The 20349-nt window shown below is 44.7% G+C and overlaps 1 protein-coding gene across 1 annotated transcript in view; it reads left to right on the forward strand.

The window, feature by feature from the left end:
• Positions 1-20349, forward strand: part of LOC126199662 (cyclic AMP response element-binding protein A-like) — a 160582-nt gene that overhangs the window by 40728 nt on the left and 99505 nt on the right. The window contains exon 2 of the mRNA XM_049936591.1: positions 4838-5081. Within this exon, the coding sequence (XP_049792548.1) occupies positions 4838-5081 (244 nt within the window). The remainder of the gene's footprint in view (positions 1-4837; positions 5082-20349) is intronic.

The raw sequence follows: 20349 nt of genomic DNA on the forward strand, positions 1-20349 counted from the left end.
TCATCCCAACGTTCAACAAGCTGTTCAATGCCTCGACCGTAGGAATCACCTGGTTTCCACTCAAAGAAATCTTACAGTCAAGCCTTTAATTCCACTCACTGCTGACCGAAACGACACGCACTGCACTCGAGGGGGATCGGAACAGGTGAAAATCTGAAGGCTCGAAGTCAGGAGGGTACGGAAGATGTGACAGCATGTCGTAGCCAAGCGTATGAATGGCTTCCTTGGCGATGTGCGGGCGATGTCGTGTTGCAAGAGAACGTCATGTTTCCGATCAGGGCGTTTCTGCTGGACCGCGTTGTTTAGTCGTTGCATTTATTGGATGTAAAGTTACACATTCACTGGTTGGTTCCGATCAAGAAATTCTTGATGGGTCGTGCATGTCTTTGAGGTCGATATTGCCGTCTTTGAATCGCTTAAACCAACTTTGAGCCGTCCTAAGAGGCCTCGCTTCCTCGCCATGCACTCCACAAATCTCTCGGAGCGGCTTGTATGGGTTTGACACCTCGATTTATCACAAAAAAGCAGAATGTCTCGAAAATGTTCTTTTGTGTCTACAGTCTATTTTAATAACCTGAAAAGAACAGAAAGTATAGCTATCAATATAAAAAAATTAAACACACTGTTCTTTAGCGAGTAGCATAAAACGCATTGCCAAAAAATTTTATTATTCAAGCAAAATTTTAGCTATAAACAACACCTGGACTTATTTATTTGTTTAACCTGACCTGATTAGGGCCCCTCTTACATTGGACCAGTGTTCCACATACAGTATAACCGTTACATCATAGTTACCTCAAAAAACAGCAGTCTTAATACGACAAGCAATATTAAAATGATTTGAGTGTCTAAAGTGGCAGTGTGAGTAAACTGTACTGGCTATGAACAAGTAAAGTTAATAATAGCAGTACTTGTACTACTGCAGAATTTATGGGTGTACAGAATAGATGTTTTCTGATATAGCGATTCCTGGGAAAAGAAAATTTAAGGAGACTGCATCGGCTAAGAATACTGGGAAATGAAGAAGGTCAGGTTAGCAAGAGGAATATACAAGGCGAGTGCGTACAGATACAATGGCAGCCCTTATAATGGGGGAGGTTGTTCCAGAGTCGGACTCCAGCTGCTAAGTAGGACATGGAGAAGGTTGCTGAACCATGAAATAGGACAGAAAGTATGTTGCTCTGATGGGAACGGGTATTTCTGCAACGTTGTTCAGGCAAGAGCGTGAAGGTCGAGGAGAAATAGGAGGAACGGTGTCCATTGAAAGGACAGTAGAAAAGACAGAGCATATGGAAATTTCTGCGCTTTTCTGCATGCAGCCAGGATAGCTGTGCATATGATGGTGAAATATGATCAGGCGTCGAAAATCACACATATAACGAACATAGACATTCATAACCAGTTCCTGGCACTATACGTTTTCCCGAGAAAGGGGATGCTGGATAACATCGCTGTAGTCAATAACTGGAAGTATAAGCGTTTGTACAAGTTGCTCTTTCAGATCAGGATGGAACAGTTTTTTTGTTTTTTGTTTTATATTTTTTAGGGCATTCAGAGATGGTTATGCCTTCTTGCACGTTGCAGTAACGTGCTCAATTCAATTTATATTTTTGTCTATCATTACTCGTAGACTCCTTGCTGAAGGAGAGAAGTTGATATATGTCCCATTTAGGACGTATGGGCCACCCAAATAGCTTGCCGGAAAGTGTGTCGTTTTGAGGCTGCTCCATGTCTTCGTTCAGACAGATTCATGGCTTCTTAAAGTATAACAAATTATAAAATTCTCATGGCATGAAATAGGAATCCCGTGATTAGGAGACAATCGCCATGACGAAGAAGAAATCCATTTTGCATTACACCGAAGAGCCAAAACTTTATGACCACCTGCTTAATAGCTTGTTTGTCGTCTTTTGAACGAAATACATCACTGTTTCTGCGTATCAAGGATCTGACAGTTTGTTGGTAGGTTTGTGGATATATGTAGCATTAGATGTGTATCCCCAGGTCATGTAATACGCGTAAATAACGGGCCGCTGATTTGCATGTGCGGTGATGGCGACAGATAGCGACCCAGATGGGTTCCATAGGATTCACATCAGGCGAATTTGATCGCCGGGACATCAACATGAGTTCACTATAATGCTCTTTAAAGCACTGTAGCACGGTTGTGGCTCCGAGATACGGACAGCTATAATGCTGAAAGAAGACATCGCTGATAGGAAAGACGTCAAGCATGAAGGGATGCAGGTGGTTCGCAGCTGTCAGCATGTTACTACCATAGGTCCCATGCAAGCTCAGGAGAATGTTCCCCATAACATAATAGTGCTCCCACCAGCCTGCGTCCGTGGCCTGCTGACCGTTTCGAGCCTCCGTTCACCTCGATGACGGCGTTTGTGGACACGACCACCGACCTAGTTTAGCAAAAAATCTGATTCACCCGAAGAGGCGACATGTTTCCATTGATCGACGGTCGAATCCCGATGGTCTCGTGCCCACTGCAATCGTAATTGACGATGTCGTTGGGTGAGCTTCTGGTAACGTAAATGGTCTGCTGCGGAGTTCCATGTTCAACAATGTACGATGAAGGATGTGCTCCGAAACAACTTGTGCATGCACCAGCATTGTGTTCTTTCAGCAGAGAAGCCATAGATCACCTTCTATCCAACTTTACAAAGCAGACAAGCCTGCGAACCCCACGTTCTGTGAAGAGTCGTGGACGTCCAACCATTTAGCGCCTGGTGGTAGTTACACTGTCCTACCTCTTTCCGTAGATGCTCACATTAGCAAGTGAACATTCGACAAGCTTCGCCGTTTTCGAGACACTCGTTCAGAGGCTCTACATAACAATATTCTGGCATTTGTCAGAGTCGCTTATTTCAAAGGATTTCCTCATTTTTAGCCCTTATCTTCGCTAGGGTGATCCCCCGTGCGTGTCTGTTCCGCTTACATGCTTTTGTTACCGCGTCACGTGCCTGCAACGTCACCAGGTGGCATCCGACGTAGCGGTGGGCGGTGGCCATAATGTTTTGGCGCATCAGTGCAATACGCGGAAACTACTAAGTATCTACGAAATAACAGTCATTTTGAGCATTCCGGAAATGGGGGTACATCTGGGCACATTGAGACTTAATTCGAAACCGCGTACGGAAAATGTTATTCCGATGCATGTGTCCGAATTCGGGTACGGTGGGCAGCTTAGCAGATGCTTGACAGTTGCGTTACGACAATGTGCCGATTATCTGGCAGGAGTAAAGCGCAGTCTGGCAACAGGAAGAAGAGCTGTGCTGAAACAGAGAAACATAACATCTGATATACACTACTGGCCATTAAAATTGCTACACCAAGAAGAAATGCAGATGATAATCGGATATTCGTTGGACGAATGTATTATACTAGAACTGACGTGTGATTACATTTTCACGCAATTTGGGTGCATAGATCCTGAGAAATCAGTACCCAGAACAACCACCTCTGGCCGTAATAACAGCCTTGATACGCCTGGGCATTGAGTCAAACAGAGCTTGCATGGCGTGTAGAGGTACAGCTGCCCATGCAGCTTCAACACGATACCACAGTTCATCAAGAGTAGTGACGCGTATTGCGACGAGCCAGTTGCTCGGCCACCATTGACCAGACGTTTTCAATTGGCGAGAGATCTGGAGAATGTGCTGGCCAGGGCAGCAGTCGAACATTTCCTGTATCCTGAAAGACCCGTACAGGACCTGCAACATGTGGTCGTGCATTACCCTGCTGAAGTGTGGGGTTTCACAGGGATCGAATGAAGGGTAGAGCCACGGGTCGTAACACATCTGAAATGTACGTTCACTGTTGAAAGTGCCGTCAGTGCGAACAAGAGGTGAGCAAGACGTGTAACGAATGGCACCCCATACCGCCACGCCGGGTGATACTCCAGTATGGCGATGACGAATACACGCTTCCAATGTGCGTTCACCGCGATGTCACCAAACATGGAAGCGACCATCATGATGCTGTAAACAGAACCCAGATGCATGCGAAAAAATGACGTTTAGCCATTCGTGTATCCAGGTTCGTCGTTGAGTACACCATCGCAGGTGCTCCTGTCTGTGATGCAGCGTCAAGGGTATCCGCAGCCATGGTCTCCGAGCATGCTGCTGCAAACGTCGTCGAACTGTTCGTGCAGATGGTTGTTGTCTTGCAAACGTCCCCATCTGTTGACTCAGGGATCGAGACGTGGCTGCACGATCCGTTACAGCCATGCACATAAGATGCCTGTCATCTCGAGTGCTAGTGATACGAGGCCGTTGGGATCCAGCACGGCGATCTGTATTACCCTCCTGAACCCACCGATTCCATATTCTGCTAACAGTCATTGGATCTCGACCAACGCGAGCAGCAATGTCGCGATACGATATACTGCAATCGCGATAGGCTACAATCCGACCTTTATCAAAGTCGGAAACGTGATGCTACGGAATTCTCCTCCTTACACGAGGCATCACAACAACGTTTCACCAGGCAACGCCAGTCAACTGCTGTTTGTGTATGAGAAATCGGTGGGAAACGTTCCTCATGTCAGCACGTTGTAGTTGTCGCCACCGGCGCCAACCTTGTGTGAATGCTCTGAGAAGCTAATCATTTGCACATCACAACATCTTCTTCCTGTCGGTTAAATTTCGCGTCTGTAGCACGTCATCTTCGTGGTGTGGCCAGTTTACATTTGTTATACAGAGTTTTGTGACAGAGTTTGTTTGGGGTGTTGCGTATTGTGGAAGATGGCTTTTCAGAGGAAGGGTGGCAGCTGCAGCCTGCACCTGTTCCCCTGCTCGCGACGTGATTGGGCGGCCGCGTGTTGCAGGGCATGGACGTGTTCCGGGACGCGGACGACCCGGACTGGGGCTGCGGGCTGCTGGACGCCCGGGCGCACGTCGTGCTGTACGACCGCCTCATGACGGACGCCGCGCTGGGCGCCGCGGGCGCGCCCATCAAGAGCGAGCACTCCTACAGCCTCGCCTCCGACGGCGACCACGACCACGACCACGACGCCGCGGACGCCGACTCGCCGCCGGACTCGCCGCTCAGCCTCGACCGCGTCATGGACGGTGAGTGCCGCCGCCGCGCCGCCTCTGCTCTCGGCTACAGCTGTTCTCCGCACTGATAACCACCTGCCTTTAGAATGCAGCAGCGACTCTGCATGGTGTGTGTCTTCGACAAGTCCTCAGCAGGTCCCCGGACACACAGTGATCAGCCAGAACATTATGACCATCTACCTGATATGGTATGTTCACCTTTGGCACGAAGAACAGCGACGCCGCGTCGTGGCATGGAAGCAATGAGGTCTTGGTAGGTCACTGGAGCGAGTTGGCACCACATTTGCACGCACAGGTCGCCTAACAACCGTAAATTCCGGTGAGGGAGGCGATGAGCTCTGACGCCGCATTTAGTCACATCGTAGACGTGTTCTTTCTCGTTCACATCTGGCCAGTTGGTGACCAGCGTGTCAATTGGAGCTCGCCACTGATTAGATTAGATTATATTGTTCCATAGATCATGAATACGACACTTCGTAATGATGTGGAACGTGTCAGGTTAATAAAAGGTGTCTATACAAGATATTACACTACACAAAATATTACGTGACACTTAATATTTTCAATTTTTTTAGGGGGGTGGGGGGTTGGGGAAGTTACTCACTTACTATATCCAAAAATTCATCTAATCAGTAGAAGGAGTTGCCATTCAGAAATTCTTTTAATTTCCATTTAAATGCTATATGGCTATCTGTCAGACTTTTGATGCTATTAGGTAAGTCACCAAAGACTTTTGTGGCTACATAATTTACCCCCTTCTGAGCCAAAGTTAGATTTAACCTTGAGTAGTGAAGATCATCCTTTCTCCTAGTGTTGTTGCCATGTAAACTGCTATGATTCTTGAATTCGTTTGGATTGTTAATAACGAATTTCATAAGTGAATAAATATGTTGTGAGGCTACAGTGAAGATCCCTAGCTCTTTAAATAAGTGTCTGCAGGATGATCTTAGATGAGCTCCAGCAATTATTCTGATTACTCGCTTTTGTGCAATGAACACTCTTTTACTCAATGATGAGTTACCCCAGAATATGATACCATACCAAAGCAGAGAATGAAAATAGGCGTGGTAAGCTAATTTACTCAGATGTATATCGCCAAAATTTGCAATGACCCTAATAGCATAAGTAGCTGAACTCAAACGTTTCGGCAGATCCTCAGTGTGTTTTTTCCAGTTCAACCCCTCATCAAAGCATAGACCTAGAAATTTTGAATATTCTATCTTAGCTACCGAATTCTGATCAAAGTCTATATTTATTAATGGTGTCATTCCATTTACTGTGTGGAACTGTATTACTGTGTTTTGTCAAAGTTTAATGAGAACCCATTTGCAGAGAACCACTTAATGATTTTCTGAAAAACATCGTTTACAATTTCACCAGTTAATTCTTCTCTGTTGGGTGTGATAGCTATACTTGTATCATCGGCAAGAAGTACCAGCTTTGCATCTTCGTCAATATAGTGTTCTTCGAACCACTCTATCACCCTCCTGGCCTCGTCGCATGGGGCATTATCTTATTGGAAAATGCCATTGCCGTCAGGAAACACGACCGCCATGAAGGGGTGTATGTGGTCTCCAGCATGTGTACTATACTCCTTGGCCGTCATGTTTCCTTGCAAGAGCTCCATCGGCCTCATGGATGTCCACTTAAATCCTAAAACATAATGGACCCAGCTTGTCTCCGTCCCGCAGTACAGGCGTCAAGGAGCTGTTCCCCTGGGAGACGATGGGTTTGCGCCCTCCCATCGCCGCGATGAAGAAGGTATCGGAATTCATCAGATCATGTAACGCTCTGCCACTGTGCCAACGTCCAGTGCCGAAGGTCACGTACCAGTTCCTGTCGTAGTTACCGATGCCGTAGTATTAACATCCGCATATGCATGGGTCGGCGGCGACGGGCGCCCATCGTTAGTAGTTTTCGATGCACTGTATGTTCAGACACACTTGTACTCTGCCCAGTATTAAAGTCTGGTTTTAGTTCCGCCACAGTTCGCCGCCTGTCTGCCCAGCCTACACCGTCCGTCATCTGTAATGATGGGTGGCCGCCCAACACTACGACGTCTGGACGTGCCTTCACCTTGGTTTCCTCACTGCCTGTGTTTAACTCCGCTCAGGCAGACGTTTGCGCTGCCTGATACGCTTCCCGCACTTTTATCACATGACGTTGCGATGGCCGATTTAGTTTTGAATTTTATTCATGCAGGGGTTTTTTGTCGCTTGTCCTTTTTTTGTGTCGAGTCTGGTCTTTGGCCTACGATTTTAGACTGGGCTTTTTAGTGCGTTTCTTGGTGGTTGGCTTTTCCTTTTTCTTGTTTCGATGGTAGGCCAACCACTGTCAGATCCGGTGTGATTTTAATTCCTTTTGTCTGGTCTCTGTCTGTGTCTTTCTTGTCCTGTGTAGTCTCTTGTCATCTCCATTGTTGGTTTTTAGTCCTTGTGGGTGTGTCAAGTTCATGGAAAACGGGACCGATGGCCCTAGTAGTCTGGTTCCTTCAATCCCACAAACCAACCAACCAACTTGATGAAGACACTCACCATATAGCACTTCTTGAACATTCGACAAGTGGAGCAATTTCCGAAATGCTCGTGCCAAGTCTGCGCGTTATCACAATCTGCCTTGGACTAAACTCTTATAGATCGCGCACCTTCCCCAATTTAGACACAGACAGCACGCGCACTGATACTACATGCAACGTGCAGTCATTCCTCGCCAGATGACGCAGTTACGGCCTCCGCAGCAGGTGCCTTGTCCATGCACCCATGCTCTGTGCTCTGTGCAGTTACGGCCAGGACGGGTTCACATCGATGGTAGCTCGATGGTCATAACATTCTGAGCTACCAGCTCAGCTGGTTTTCGCGCACCAATACTACAGCTAGACGTGCACTGAGAGGAGTCAGGTGGTCTTTTCAGATGAATCACGTTTTATGTTCCATCGGACAGATCGCCATTGGTATGCAGAGCAAAGTGTCCAGGTCGGAAGAGGGAGAGTTTAGATCTGGAGAATATCTTCGTGGCATTCCCTGGCTGATTTCGTCGTTAACGCAAGTATATATCTATCCTTGGGGCTCATGTCCACCAGTAAATGCAGCTTGTTTTTCCTCAGCACGGTGATATCTATGAGCAGGATAGTGCAACGTGTCACACAGCTCGCAGTGTATGTGCGTGGTTCGAAGAACAACGGATGAGGTCACCGTACTCCCCTGTCTACCAAACTTTCCAAATTTAAACCAAATCGAGAATCTGTGCGATCACCTCTATCGGGCTGTTTGCGGCATGGATCCTCAGCTGACAAACCTAGCACAGCTGGCCACGACACTGGATTTAACAAGGTTCCACATCCAGTCGATACCTTCCAGAACCTCACTCACTCTCTTCCCGCATGTCTCGCAGCGTCCTGCTCTGCAAAAGGTGGGTAATCAGGCTGTCGAGAGGCGGTTACTTTGATGTGACTGGACAGCGTATATAGCATCAGATGTCTACGTTCAGATCACTCATTACGGGACAGCTGTTTGCGGATGAGGAATAGACACTTGATAGAGCACCAGATGTGCTCCATGTGTGTCATCCCGGGAGATTTTTGTGCCAATGAAATCAATGTGAGTTCACTGTCATGCTCCTCAAACCGCTGTAGCATGATTATTTCCGTGCGACACGGACACTCACCCAACTGGAAGATGCCGCCGCCCCTGGGGAGGACATCAAACATGCAGGCGTGAAGGTGATGTGTAAACAGTTTCACGTAGTCCACAGATTTCGGTGTCCCATCAAACTCGATATGCCAGTGCCGGCCGGATTGGCCGAGCGGTTCTGGGCGTTTCAATCCAGAGCGTGCTGCTACTACGATCGCAGGTTCGAATCCTGCCTCGGCCATGAATGTGTGTGATGTCCTTAGGTTAGTTAGGCTTAAGTAGTTCTAAGTTCTAGCGGACTGATGACCTCAGATGTTAAGTCCCATAGTGCTCAGAGCCATTTGAACCATTTGAGTGGTCAGTAGTATACACAGTAACCAACTCGCAGCTGTGACGACTATAGCTGGCACCTCTAATTTTTACGATGTATCAAGAGGTGTCAGACAGGGCTATGTCCTATCCCTCAGCTGCACAACATTTGTGCGGAACATGTCATTGGGAAAGCTCTTGGTGGTTGGACTAAAGGTTCTTTAGTTTGTGGAAAAACTATTAACAACCTCCAATTTGCCGATGACACTGTGCTTTTAACCAACAGCGAAGATGGACTTGCCGAGCTAGTAACAAAGGTAAAGGACGTTAATGTACGACGGTTGGAACTTAAATAATCCGGGGATTATGGTGGATGGTACAGTACTTCCCAGTACCATCGACAGAATAGAGCAGCCACAGCTTGCGCTGAATGCGCCCGCGCATTGTCGTGCAAAATGATGGGTGGGTTGCTCAGAACGTGTCGCCGCTTCTTTCGCAAAGCTGGTCGCAGGTGATGCTCCAAAACGAACAGTAATACGACTTATGTCCTTGTGACTTTGATTTGATTCCGAAGATGAAGGAACCACTTCGTGGCATTCGCTTCAGAACTGTTCCAGAGATTCGACAGGCAGTAGACCAGTCCATTCGGACCATCAACAGAACAGGCTCTGCTAGCGGTATACTACTCCTTCCACACCGCTGGCAACGGGTTCTACACAACGCTGGTGACTACTTTGAAGGACAGTAAGTGGTGCAAACATGTACCTCTTTTGTATCGGTTGTGAATAAATAGTTGCCACTATTTAAGTTCCAACCCTCGTATAAAGGGATTATTCTTCAATCTCACCAAGTCCAGACTCGAGGACCAAGTGTCAACTCCCGAGTACATTAAAGAAACTGGAAGCCGTCCATTCTTCCATCTATTTCGAATCAATTAACTGCGACTCAGGAAGTTGAGAAGATCAAATAAGAGGAAAAGATCACGTAGGGCGAATGGCCACGAAGAAGCTAATCAGCATCTGGCAGAACACAGTGATAACGAACAGCACAAAGATCAGGCTTCTTGAAACTCTCTTGTTTCTTCTCTTCTTTTACGGTTGCAAAACATGGGCCATTAAGGTCAGAAAATCAGCGTATTGATGGATTTGAGCTTTGATGCTGGCACAGGACGTTACCAAGGGTTGGGCTTACCGATCCTACTCTCGTCGGTGGGGGCAGTGTCACGCATCGTTCACTCAGGGGACTCCGTTTTCGTTTTTGCATTACGGTAGTCGTGCTCGCGGTAGTGGTAAGACAAGACTATGAGAAATCGGTTTACATTTACAAACACAGAGTAGCCTAGCGGACCGATGTGTAGCATGCCCCCTACCAACGAGAATAGGATCGACAAGCTACACGTGCGACGATGCATGTCACCTGGTGAAGTCACATGTTCAACATTCTGGAGTATTTCCCGACATTTGCCGCCCCATGTGCCTTTTATAATATATCGAGGAACAAACTATGAGATAAAAATTACTTTATAATTAAATTTTATTGATTTTCTTGTGGTAGATTGAATGAATACCTCTTGGAAATTTTGCTTTTATCAACGATAAAATGTTTCGCTGAGATAGGAACTAGCCGATTGATTGTGTATTGCTCTTCTGAAGACATTAATAAAGTGCAGTAGAATAAAAGTATACAGTGCATTAATCAACTATTTCAATGTCACATTGCAGATTATTAGTTACCAATCTAGACAGCCTTCCACAGAATGCCACAGTGTAAATTAAGGCGTTAATCGCACTCACTAAACTAAGCTAGTACAAGGAAAGTATATATTTATATAATACTAGTTTGGCCTAAAAATAACGATATTGGAAATCATATAAGAGTTACTATATTCTAACAAAATATAGAGTGAAACGCACTGGTGAAAACAAACAAGACGTAAACATGTCTGGGTGAGCGACCGAACTATTTCTCAGAAATCGGAGCTACGAAACCAATATTTCAAGTGGTGGTCTTTTCTCTTTGTGTTACACTGAATGAAGTGCGTTGATCAAAAGTGAATAATTACACTGTGGGACTCTGAGTTTAAAATATGAAATTATGTTTATTATGCAACTCAAAAGCACTGAAAATGTACTCATATACTCGCCCTGTACCCTTACCAAACATGCAAAAAATAGGATCAAAAAAATTAAATCTCATTCTCTGGCATTAAAAATATATTTACCACAAGTATGTAATACCAGTGTCGTTAAATAACAAGTATGCAAGCACTCAGTTACTCGGAATACACTGATGTGCCACACTTATGCAACTCGTGTATTATTGTAAACAAACCAGCCGCAAATACGTGTTCACCAGCTGTGAGATTCGACTAACCAGGCCGCGGTCCTCAGCCAATGGCGGGTTCCGAATATGTTCGTGTCCCAAACTTATTTATTACGTGAGAAACGAGAAGCTGCTAAATATGATAAATGAGAGCACATGTGACTATTATTTCAGTAAGAAGTAGGGTGCAGGGAGGGATCTGGGGCATGCACTACATTTATATGGCACCACTGTTGCAATGGCCATATTGACATAAACCGACAAATTATTATTTTACAACCGGAACAACACTTTATTTAAAGAGAAACCAGGTATTACATTACTGTAGCAATTCAGAGTCTGATTGTATTAGCAGCCTTTTTCATATAATTCCGCCTTGGCTGCAGCTCTCCTCGTTACAAGTTTCCGAGACAGTGTGGCGACTTCGACGCGCGATGCTAATACGAGATTCTCCGTTGAAAATAATGTCTCCAGATCATTTATCCATCTGCTGCAGCCTTTTGTACTGTAGCAGCTGACGTCGTGAACTTGATGACGTCGAACTGCAGTTCCAGCGTGTGCACAATTTGAGATTCGCGGCACTGACGTATTTACGGAGTGTATTCGTCTATACGATGTTCTATTCTGTGGCTCCCGCGAAACACTTTTAGTTCAGTGACTGATACGACACAATTCAAGGCTTATTCACATCAAAGTACAGTCCTCGAAAAAATGTCAAACTGACGCCGCACACTTGTACTGTTTCACCAGTGACCCACCGATATGAGTCCATTGCACATGTAAAAACTGTCTTAGTTCATCCATGGATAAAATCTTAGCGTACAGTTTGCAGTTTACTCAATATTAATCACTATCTCTCTCTCTAGTTCACATCAATGGGGTGCATATACTAATTTAAATTGTTTATAGGTTCCTTTACTCACAAAAACCAGCACACTACCCACGCCGTCGCGTTAACAGTCATCGTTCTTGTTCACCACCGCCCTACCACTCGATAGTTTAGTCTCTATACTCGAAACAGGTCCTCTTATAGCAAAGATATACGGAATTACGTTGAAATCTCTATGTTCAAATAATGTGTTATTAAAATGTGTTGACATTGACATTTACAGCAAAATGTAATGGCTAAAGTAAAATAATAACAGGGAAAAATACTTATACAGGTTCCCTGCATCTGTATATTATATTCTGGTGCCACGTAAACACGGAAACCCATCAAGAACTGCCGCACGGGGTAGCCGTGCGGTCTGAGGCGTCTTTTGACGGCCCGCGCGGCTCCTTCCGTCGGAGGTTCGAATCCTCCCTCGGTCATGGGTGTATGTTGTCCTTACTGTAAGTTAATTTAAGTTAGATTAAATAGTGCGTAAGCTTAGGGACCTATGACCTCAGCACTTTGGCCCTATAGGAACTTACGACAAATTCCCAAATTTCCCCCAAGAACTTGTCGACTCCACACCAGGCAGGATCTGTGCTGCAGTCCATTCCAGACGTGGACCAACACTCCATTAAACATGTCGTTATAAACTCTTTTATGTCGAATGTGATCAAATAGTAATAAGACACAAATACCGCAAATCAGTATCCCAGCATTACGACAGGACTAACAAACGTTACACAGCACCTTCCTGTGATCAAAAGAACGTTGATAGCTATATCTACATGACTGTTCGGCAATTCACACTTACGTGCCCATCAGAGGGTTCATCGAACCATCCTCAGACTATTTCTCTGCCGTTCCGATGTGGAACAGCACGTGGAAGAAACTAACACTTAAATCTTTCTGTACGACTACTGAGTTCTCTGATTTTTATTAAGATGCTCATTTCCTCCGATGAAGGTCGCTGTCAATAAAATATGTTTGCGTTCAGAAGAGAAACTTGGTGATTGAAATTTTGTGAAAAAATGTCGCCACAACGAGCAACGCCTTTGTTTTACTGATTGCCAATCCATCTCGCTTATCATATACCTGACACTCTTTCCCATATTCCGCGATAATACAAAACGAGCTGCTCTTCTTTGGATTTTTTCCATGCCCTCCGTCAATCCTGTATGGTAAGGATTCCATAACACATAGCAATACTCCAGCAGAGGACGGAAAATAACAGTGTAGAAAGTCTCTTTAGTAGATGTGTGGTATCTTCGAAGTGTTCCGTCATTAAACCTCAGTCACTGGCCTCCCTTCCCCACTATATTATCTATGTTATCGTTCAAATTTAAGTAGTACGTTATTGTAATTCCTAGCCATTTAGTTGACCTGACAGCCTTTAAATTTGTGTGATTTATCTTGAAATCGAAATTTAACGGACTTATTTTCCTTATTTAGAGTCAACTGCCACTTTTCGCATCACACAGATAACGTTTCTGAGTCATTTGACAGTTGGTTTTGATCTTCTGATGACATTACTAGATGGTGAATGACTGCATCGTCTGCAGACAATCTAAGATGGCTGCTAAGATCGTTTCCTACATCATTCATATAGAAATAGCAGAGGACCTATAACAATTCCTCGGGGAAAATCAGATACAGGATGGCACACGAAATGTATTACCAATTGTTTCTTTCACAATTTACGACGCACATTATATATCCCGCTGTTATCTCTACAGCAGTACCAGCAGAGCTTGGAAAAACAAATGAGTTACGAAATGACGTGTAATTCACGATACTGTCGCTACGAGACTAGTAAGCAGCAATGGCTGAAATGGAAAACTGACGACACTGCAACGATCGGCAATTGTGTTACATTTTGATGAAACGAAAGGCCTTGTTGTGACTCAGAGACGTTTTCGACGACAGTTTAACACACGATGGGTCCCTTGCAAGAAGACCATCCACAGGAAGGAACAGTATTGGAAGCGAAGCGACCTCGGCGTAAGCCTGTTTGTTCGCCGGAGAATATTGAAGCGGTACGAGTTGCTGTACAGAGAAGACCCGGGAAATAGTGTAGAATGGCAGCAGTGTAACTGGGAATATCCAGACGTTCCGTTCAACGCATTCTTAAAATTGACCTCCATATGTACCCATACAAGATGACCTGTGCACAGAAGCTCACTGAAGAACACAAGCAGCAGAGACTACTGTTTGCTCAGTGGGCGGAGGATAGGGAAGAAACTCTCAACAACGTTTGGTTTTCAGACGAGGCGCATTTTCATTTAGACGGTGTGGTTAACAAACAAAATGTACGCTTTTGGGCCACTGAAAACCCACAAGTGCTTCATGAACAACAACATTATACTCCGAGGATTACAGCGTGGGCTGCAATTTCCAGTCACGAACTTATTGGACCCTTTTTCTTTGAAGAAACTGTGAACAGCGAGCGTTATTTGAGCATGCTTCTCAATAGCTTCATTCCACAGCTTCTTGCTACTGCCTTGCCCTTCAACACGCAGTGGTTCATGCAAGATGGAGCAAGGCCACATACTGCAAACACTGTGTTGGAGTTTTTACACGAGCATTTCGACATGCGGATCATTTCACTCAGGTTTCCAGGTCACTTCAATGACGGATAAAACTGGCCCCCCGAATAGTCCAGACCTCAATCCATGTGACTTTTTTCTTTGGGGGTACCTAAAGGAAAAAATTTTCCCGAAACGTCCACGTGATTTAATGGCGCTCAGAAGACTTATTCTTCAAGCTTGCAGTGAAATTACGGAATACATGTGCCGTAGGGTAATCACTAACTTCAGTGTTCGTTTGAAGGAAGTTAGGAAACGAAATGGTGGACATATTGAGCATGTGCTGAGTTAGAACAAATCTCCATGTTCGGCTTTTCATTGTAGTATATGTTCCTTTCAGATTGTATTGACAATAAAGTTTATATTCAAAAACAAAATGGTAACACATTTCGTGCGCCACCCTGTATTACTTCTGTTTTGTTCAATGACTTTCCTTCAGTTACCATCGTGAATCCAGTCGCACACCTAATACGATCAGAGCAATGCATGCAGAAACAGTGCAAGTGGTGGGGGTGGAGCGAAGTTATTTTTGTGCTGTTTCCGAATCGAGATCCTCCGTATTGACGAGAGAGATGTCTGAGGAGATAGCGCTGAAACCCCCGGCACTCCGCGACCCGCCTTGCAGCAGAGCGTCGCGGGCAGCGGTCTAGTGCGGCGCGGGGGGTAACAACCTCTGGCAGCTTGTGGCGTGCCAGGAAGGACCGTCACAGCCCAGCGCGCCCCACCGCCGCTCTGCACTCTAATCCACTCTCCCTTGCAGTCTGCTACACTATCCACCAGCTCAAGAGAACCTCCTACGACGCCCACATTCTAGTGGAGTAACGGAGCTGCGTCATCATCATCATCTTGGACAGTTTCCAGCCACTGGCTGGGTCTGTCGGGAACACAAGCCTCTCCATCGTGTTCTGTCTTTCCACCATTCCCCCTCTTCCACCTTCGTCCAGTTCTCCCCTCTTCTCGTCACACATTCCTTCACTCCCTTCACCCATCTATCTCTTGGTCTTCCTCTGGGCCTCTTCCCCTCCAGTTGCAGATCAAACATCCTCTTTGGAATTCTTCCCTCATCCATTTTCTTCATGTGTCCATACCACTGCAGTCTTGATTTTTCTATCCGGTCCTGTACTGGTTCCTCCTTTAGTCTTTCCCTCACATACACATTTCGCAATCTGTCTCGTCTTGTTACACTCAACCTGCTCCTCTGGAACTTCATTTCACTAGCCTGTATTCTACTTTTGTCGCTTTTGTGTATTACCCATGTCTCACTTCCGTATGTCAATATGGGGACAAAGTAGGTTCGGTATATAATTCCCTTGGATTTCTGTGGCACCTCCTTGCTCCAAATAAGCCCCCTAATGCATTTGTAGAACTGCCCTGCTTTTCTGCACCTTTCATTTATTTCCATTGCGTTTCCCCCCTTACTTTCAATCATGCTTCCCAGGTACTTGAAGTTCTCTACCACTTGTAGTTTTTCCCCTCCACAAGTTATATCCACATTTGGCCTATTCTTCTTCCTTGTTGTGACAATTATTTCACTTTTCTTTGCAGAGAAATGCATTCCATATTGTGCTGCCGTTGCCTCCCATACATCTAACTGCTCTTGCACCTCCTTCTCGCAATTTCCCCATAACAACAGGTCATCGGCAAAAAGCACTGCTTTCATTTTATGATCTCCAATTGCATCTGATACTTGCTGTAGGATTTCATCCATAACAATAATAAACAATAAGGGCGAAAGTGCACTTCCCTGTCGCAGCCCATTTTCCAGCTTGAACCATGCAGTACGTTCCCTCCCCACTTTCACACAACTCTCACTTCCCTCATACATTTTTCTGACTTTTCGTGTTATCTCTTGATCTATCCCTTTTGCGTTCAGCACATCCCAGAGCTTGTCCCTACAGATACTGTCATACGCCTTCTCAATATCTAAAAAGGCCATGATTAAGTCCTTCCCGTACTCATAGTGCCTTTCCTGCAGTTGCCTTACCGCAAATATGAGGTCCGTTGTTGATCTTCCCGGTCTGAAACCGTACTGCTCCTCATGCAGTCTACTTTCAATACTGCTTCTTATTCTCTTCTCCAGGATCTTTTCATAGATTTTTCCACAGTGGCATAGCAGGGCTGCGTCTCTGTCTCTAATAAGTTCCAACTTCCGGCTGAAATTCCACCCTAGATTTCGCCTTCAACTCAGATAGTTTTGAAACGGAGAAACGTATGAACCAGATAAAGGAAATTAACCTGCCTACCCGATACATATAATAATTTTTCCATAGCCCCCAGTTTGATGGAATAGTTCACGTTTACCTACAGAAAACTATTGTCTTTAGACGATAGTAAGGAAATTCTCTCGTGTCTACTCCAGGTTTATGCTTATGTAGCACTTAGCCTGATATCAAAATGACAGAAGTGGGAGCTAGAGGGCCAAGCGTTTAGAAAGAATAGCATTTTTGGAGTGGGTCAGGCAAGGCATGAGCTATTTACACTGAGATGACAAAAGTCATGGAATACCTCCTAATATCCCGTCGGAGCTCCTTTTGCCCGGTGTAGTACAGAAACTGGACGTGGCATGGACTCAACAAGTCCTTGAAATTCCCCCGCAGAAATATTGAGCCATATTGCCTCTATAAACGGGTGTTGCCGGTGCAGGATTTTGTCTGGTCAGCAGCACAAGGTCGATGATATAAAGTTAGTTCGTAGTAAAAATATTTCTGTTACTGATAAGTTAGATATATGTACAGTATTTAACAATCATTTTCTGAGCATTGCGGGTGAATTAAATAAAAATTTAGTTTCTACAGGGAATCATATAACTCTCTTGGCAAATGCCTTTCCGAGATTGATGTCTGAAATACACCTCTGTGGAGCTGACAAGGGGGAGATTGAGTCAATAATTAAATCACTGAAGACTAAGGACTCTCATGGATATGATGGAGCACCTAGCAGAATATTAAAGTACTGTGCTGCACATGTTAGCCCTATACTTAGTCATATTTGTAATTTTTGCTTTAAGAATGGTCAGTTTCCTAAACGATTAAGGTACTCAGTAGTAAAGCCACTTCATAAAAATGGAGAAGGAGATAATGTAGACAATTTAAGACGTATTTCTATGCCATCAGTGTTTGCTAAAGTTATTGAAAATGCTGCGTATGTAAGGAAAATGGATCATTTTATATCGCATAATTTGCTATCAAATGTACATTTCGGATTTAGAAGTTTAACAACTGAAAATGCTATATTCTCTTTTCTCTGTGAGGTACTGGATGGATTGAACGAAAGATTTTGAACGCTAGGAATATTTTTTTTTTGTTTAACTAAGGCTTTTGATTGTGTTGATCACTAAATATTGCTTCAGAAGTTGGACCATTATGGAATACGGGGAGCAGTTCACAATTGGTTCACCTCTTACTGTAACAACAGACAGCAAAATGTCATTATTCACAGTGTTTAAAATGGCTATGATGTGGAGTCAGAGTGGAGTACGGTCAATTGGGCAATTGGGGATGGGGGGGGGGGGGGGGTGCCCCAGGGTTCAGTATTGGAGCCACTCCTGTTTCTCATTTATATACATGATATGCCTTCTAGTATTACGGGTAATTCTAAAATATTTCTGTCTGCTGATGACACTAGCTTGGTAGTAAAAGGATGTTGTGTGCAACATTGGCTCGGTTCATAGTGCAGTTCATAAGTTCATGGCTTGTAGAAAATGAACTAACGCCAAATCACAGTGAGACTCAATTTTTACAGTTTCTAACACACAATTCGACAAAACCTGATGTTTTAATTTCATAGAATGGGCATATGATTAGTGAAACTGAACAGTTCAAATTCCTAGGTGTTCAGGTAGATAGTAAACTGTCGTGGAAAGCCCACGTTCAGGGTCTTGTTCAAAGACTTAATACTGCCATTTTTACTATTCGAACGGTACCTGTAGTAAGTGATCGTTCGACGCGAGAATCAGTCTAATTTGTTTATTTTCATTCGCTTATGTCGTATGGTATAATATTTTGGGGTAACTCTTCCCATTCTAAAAGGATATTTTTGGCTCAGAAACGGGCAGTTCGGGCAATATCGTGCTGCATCCATTTTCAGTAAGCTACCACAAGAATTCCAAAGTCGCAGCAGTAATCCACGCGCTTTCAAATCTAAACTTAAGGGCTTCCTCCTGGGTCACTCCTTCTATTCTGCTGAGGAGTTCCTTGAAAAATCAAGATGATTCTTATGTTATATTGTTGACTGCGTTTATTTAAACTTATGGTTTGACTTTTTTGGGTTCATAAACATTTTATTTTCTGTCGGTTATTACTTGTAATTCCATGACCTTGGAGATTTGCTCCTCAGTTTGGTCCTCCGAATCTAGGCGTGTAAATAAACAAATCAAAACGTGACCTCTCGATTACGTCCCATTAACGTTCTACGGGACCATGTCGAGCGACCTGGGTGGCCATTTCATTCACTCGAATCTTCCAGGATGTTCTTCAAACTAACCGAGAAGAATTGTGTCCAGGTGACATGGCGCGTTGCCCTCCATAAAAATTCTATCGTTGCTTGGGAACATGAAGTCCATGAGCAGCTGCAAATCGTCTCCAAGTAGCCGAACATAACCATTTCCAGTCAATGATTGGTTCAGTTTGACCAGTGTACCCAATCCATTCCCTGTAAACGCAGCCACACCACTATAGTGCCACGACCAGCTTGCACAGTGCCTTGTTGACAACTTGGGTCCATGGCTCCGTGAGGTTTGCGCCACGCTCTTTCCAACCAAAATCGGGATCTTCTGACCTACAGTCGTCTATGGCCCAACCGATATGTTCACGAACTCAGGAGAGATGCTGCAGACGGTGTCGTCCTGTTAGCAAAGGAACTCGCGTCGGTCGTCTGCTGTCGTAGCCCATTGACGCCACATTTCGCCGCACTGTCCTAACGGACAGTTCGTCGTACGTCCCATACTAATTCATTTTTGAATTGCTTGTCTGTTAGCACTGACAACTCGACGCGGACGCCGCTGCTTTCGGTCGTAAAAAGTGAAATGGTTAGAGGTAATGCCTGAAATTTGATATTATCGGCACGCTCTTGACTCTGTGGATCTCGGGATATTGAGTTCCCTAACGTTTTCCGAAATGGAATGTCCCGTGCGTCTAGCTACAACTACATTCCACGTTCAGAGTTTATTAATTCCCGTAGTGCAGTCACAATCACGGCGGAAACCTTTTCACACGAATCACCTGAATGTAAATGACAGCTCCGCCAATGCACTACCCTTTGATACCTTGTGTACGCGATACTACCGCCAACTGTACGTGTGGCTGTAGCTGTCAAGTGACTTGTGTTACCTCAGTGTGTGTTAGCATTGTTTCCATGCTCCGACTGGCGCGACGGAAAGAGTACAGAACAGCAATCCGAGGATCGTGGGGTGAGTCCTTATACGGAATGTTTTTTTATTTTCACGTTACTTACAATGCAAGTAAACCAAAATAATTCTTAATATACTATATTTATCTTTTCATGAAAGGCATAAAAAGGAACAAGCGATGCTTTGAAAACAGTCTATAACATGAACAGCTAAAAAA

The sequence above is a fragment of the Schistocerca nitens genome, chromosome 8, assembly GCF_023898315.1.
Source record: "Schistocerca nitens isolate TAMUIC-IGC-003100 chromosome 8, iqSchNite1.1, whole genome shotgun sequence".
NCBI lineage: Eukaryota > Metazoa > Arthropoda > Insecta > Orthoptera > Acrididae > Schistocerca > Schistocerca nitens.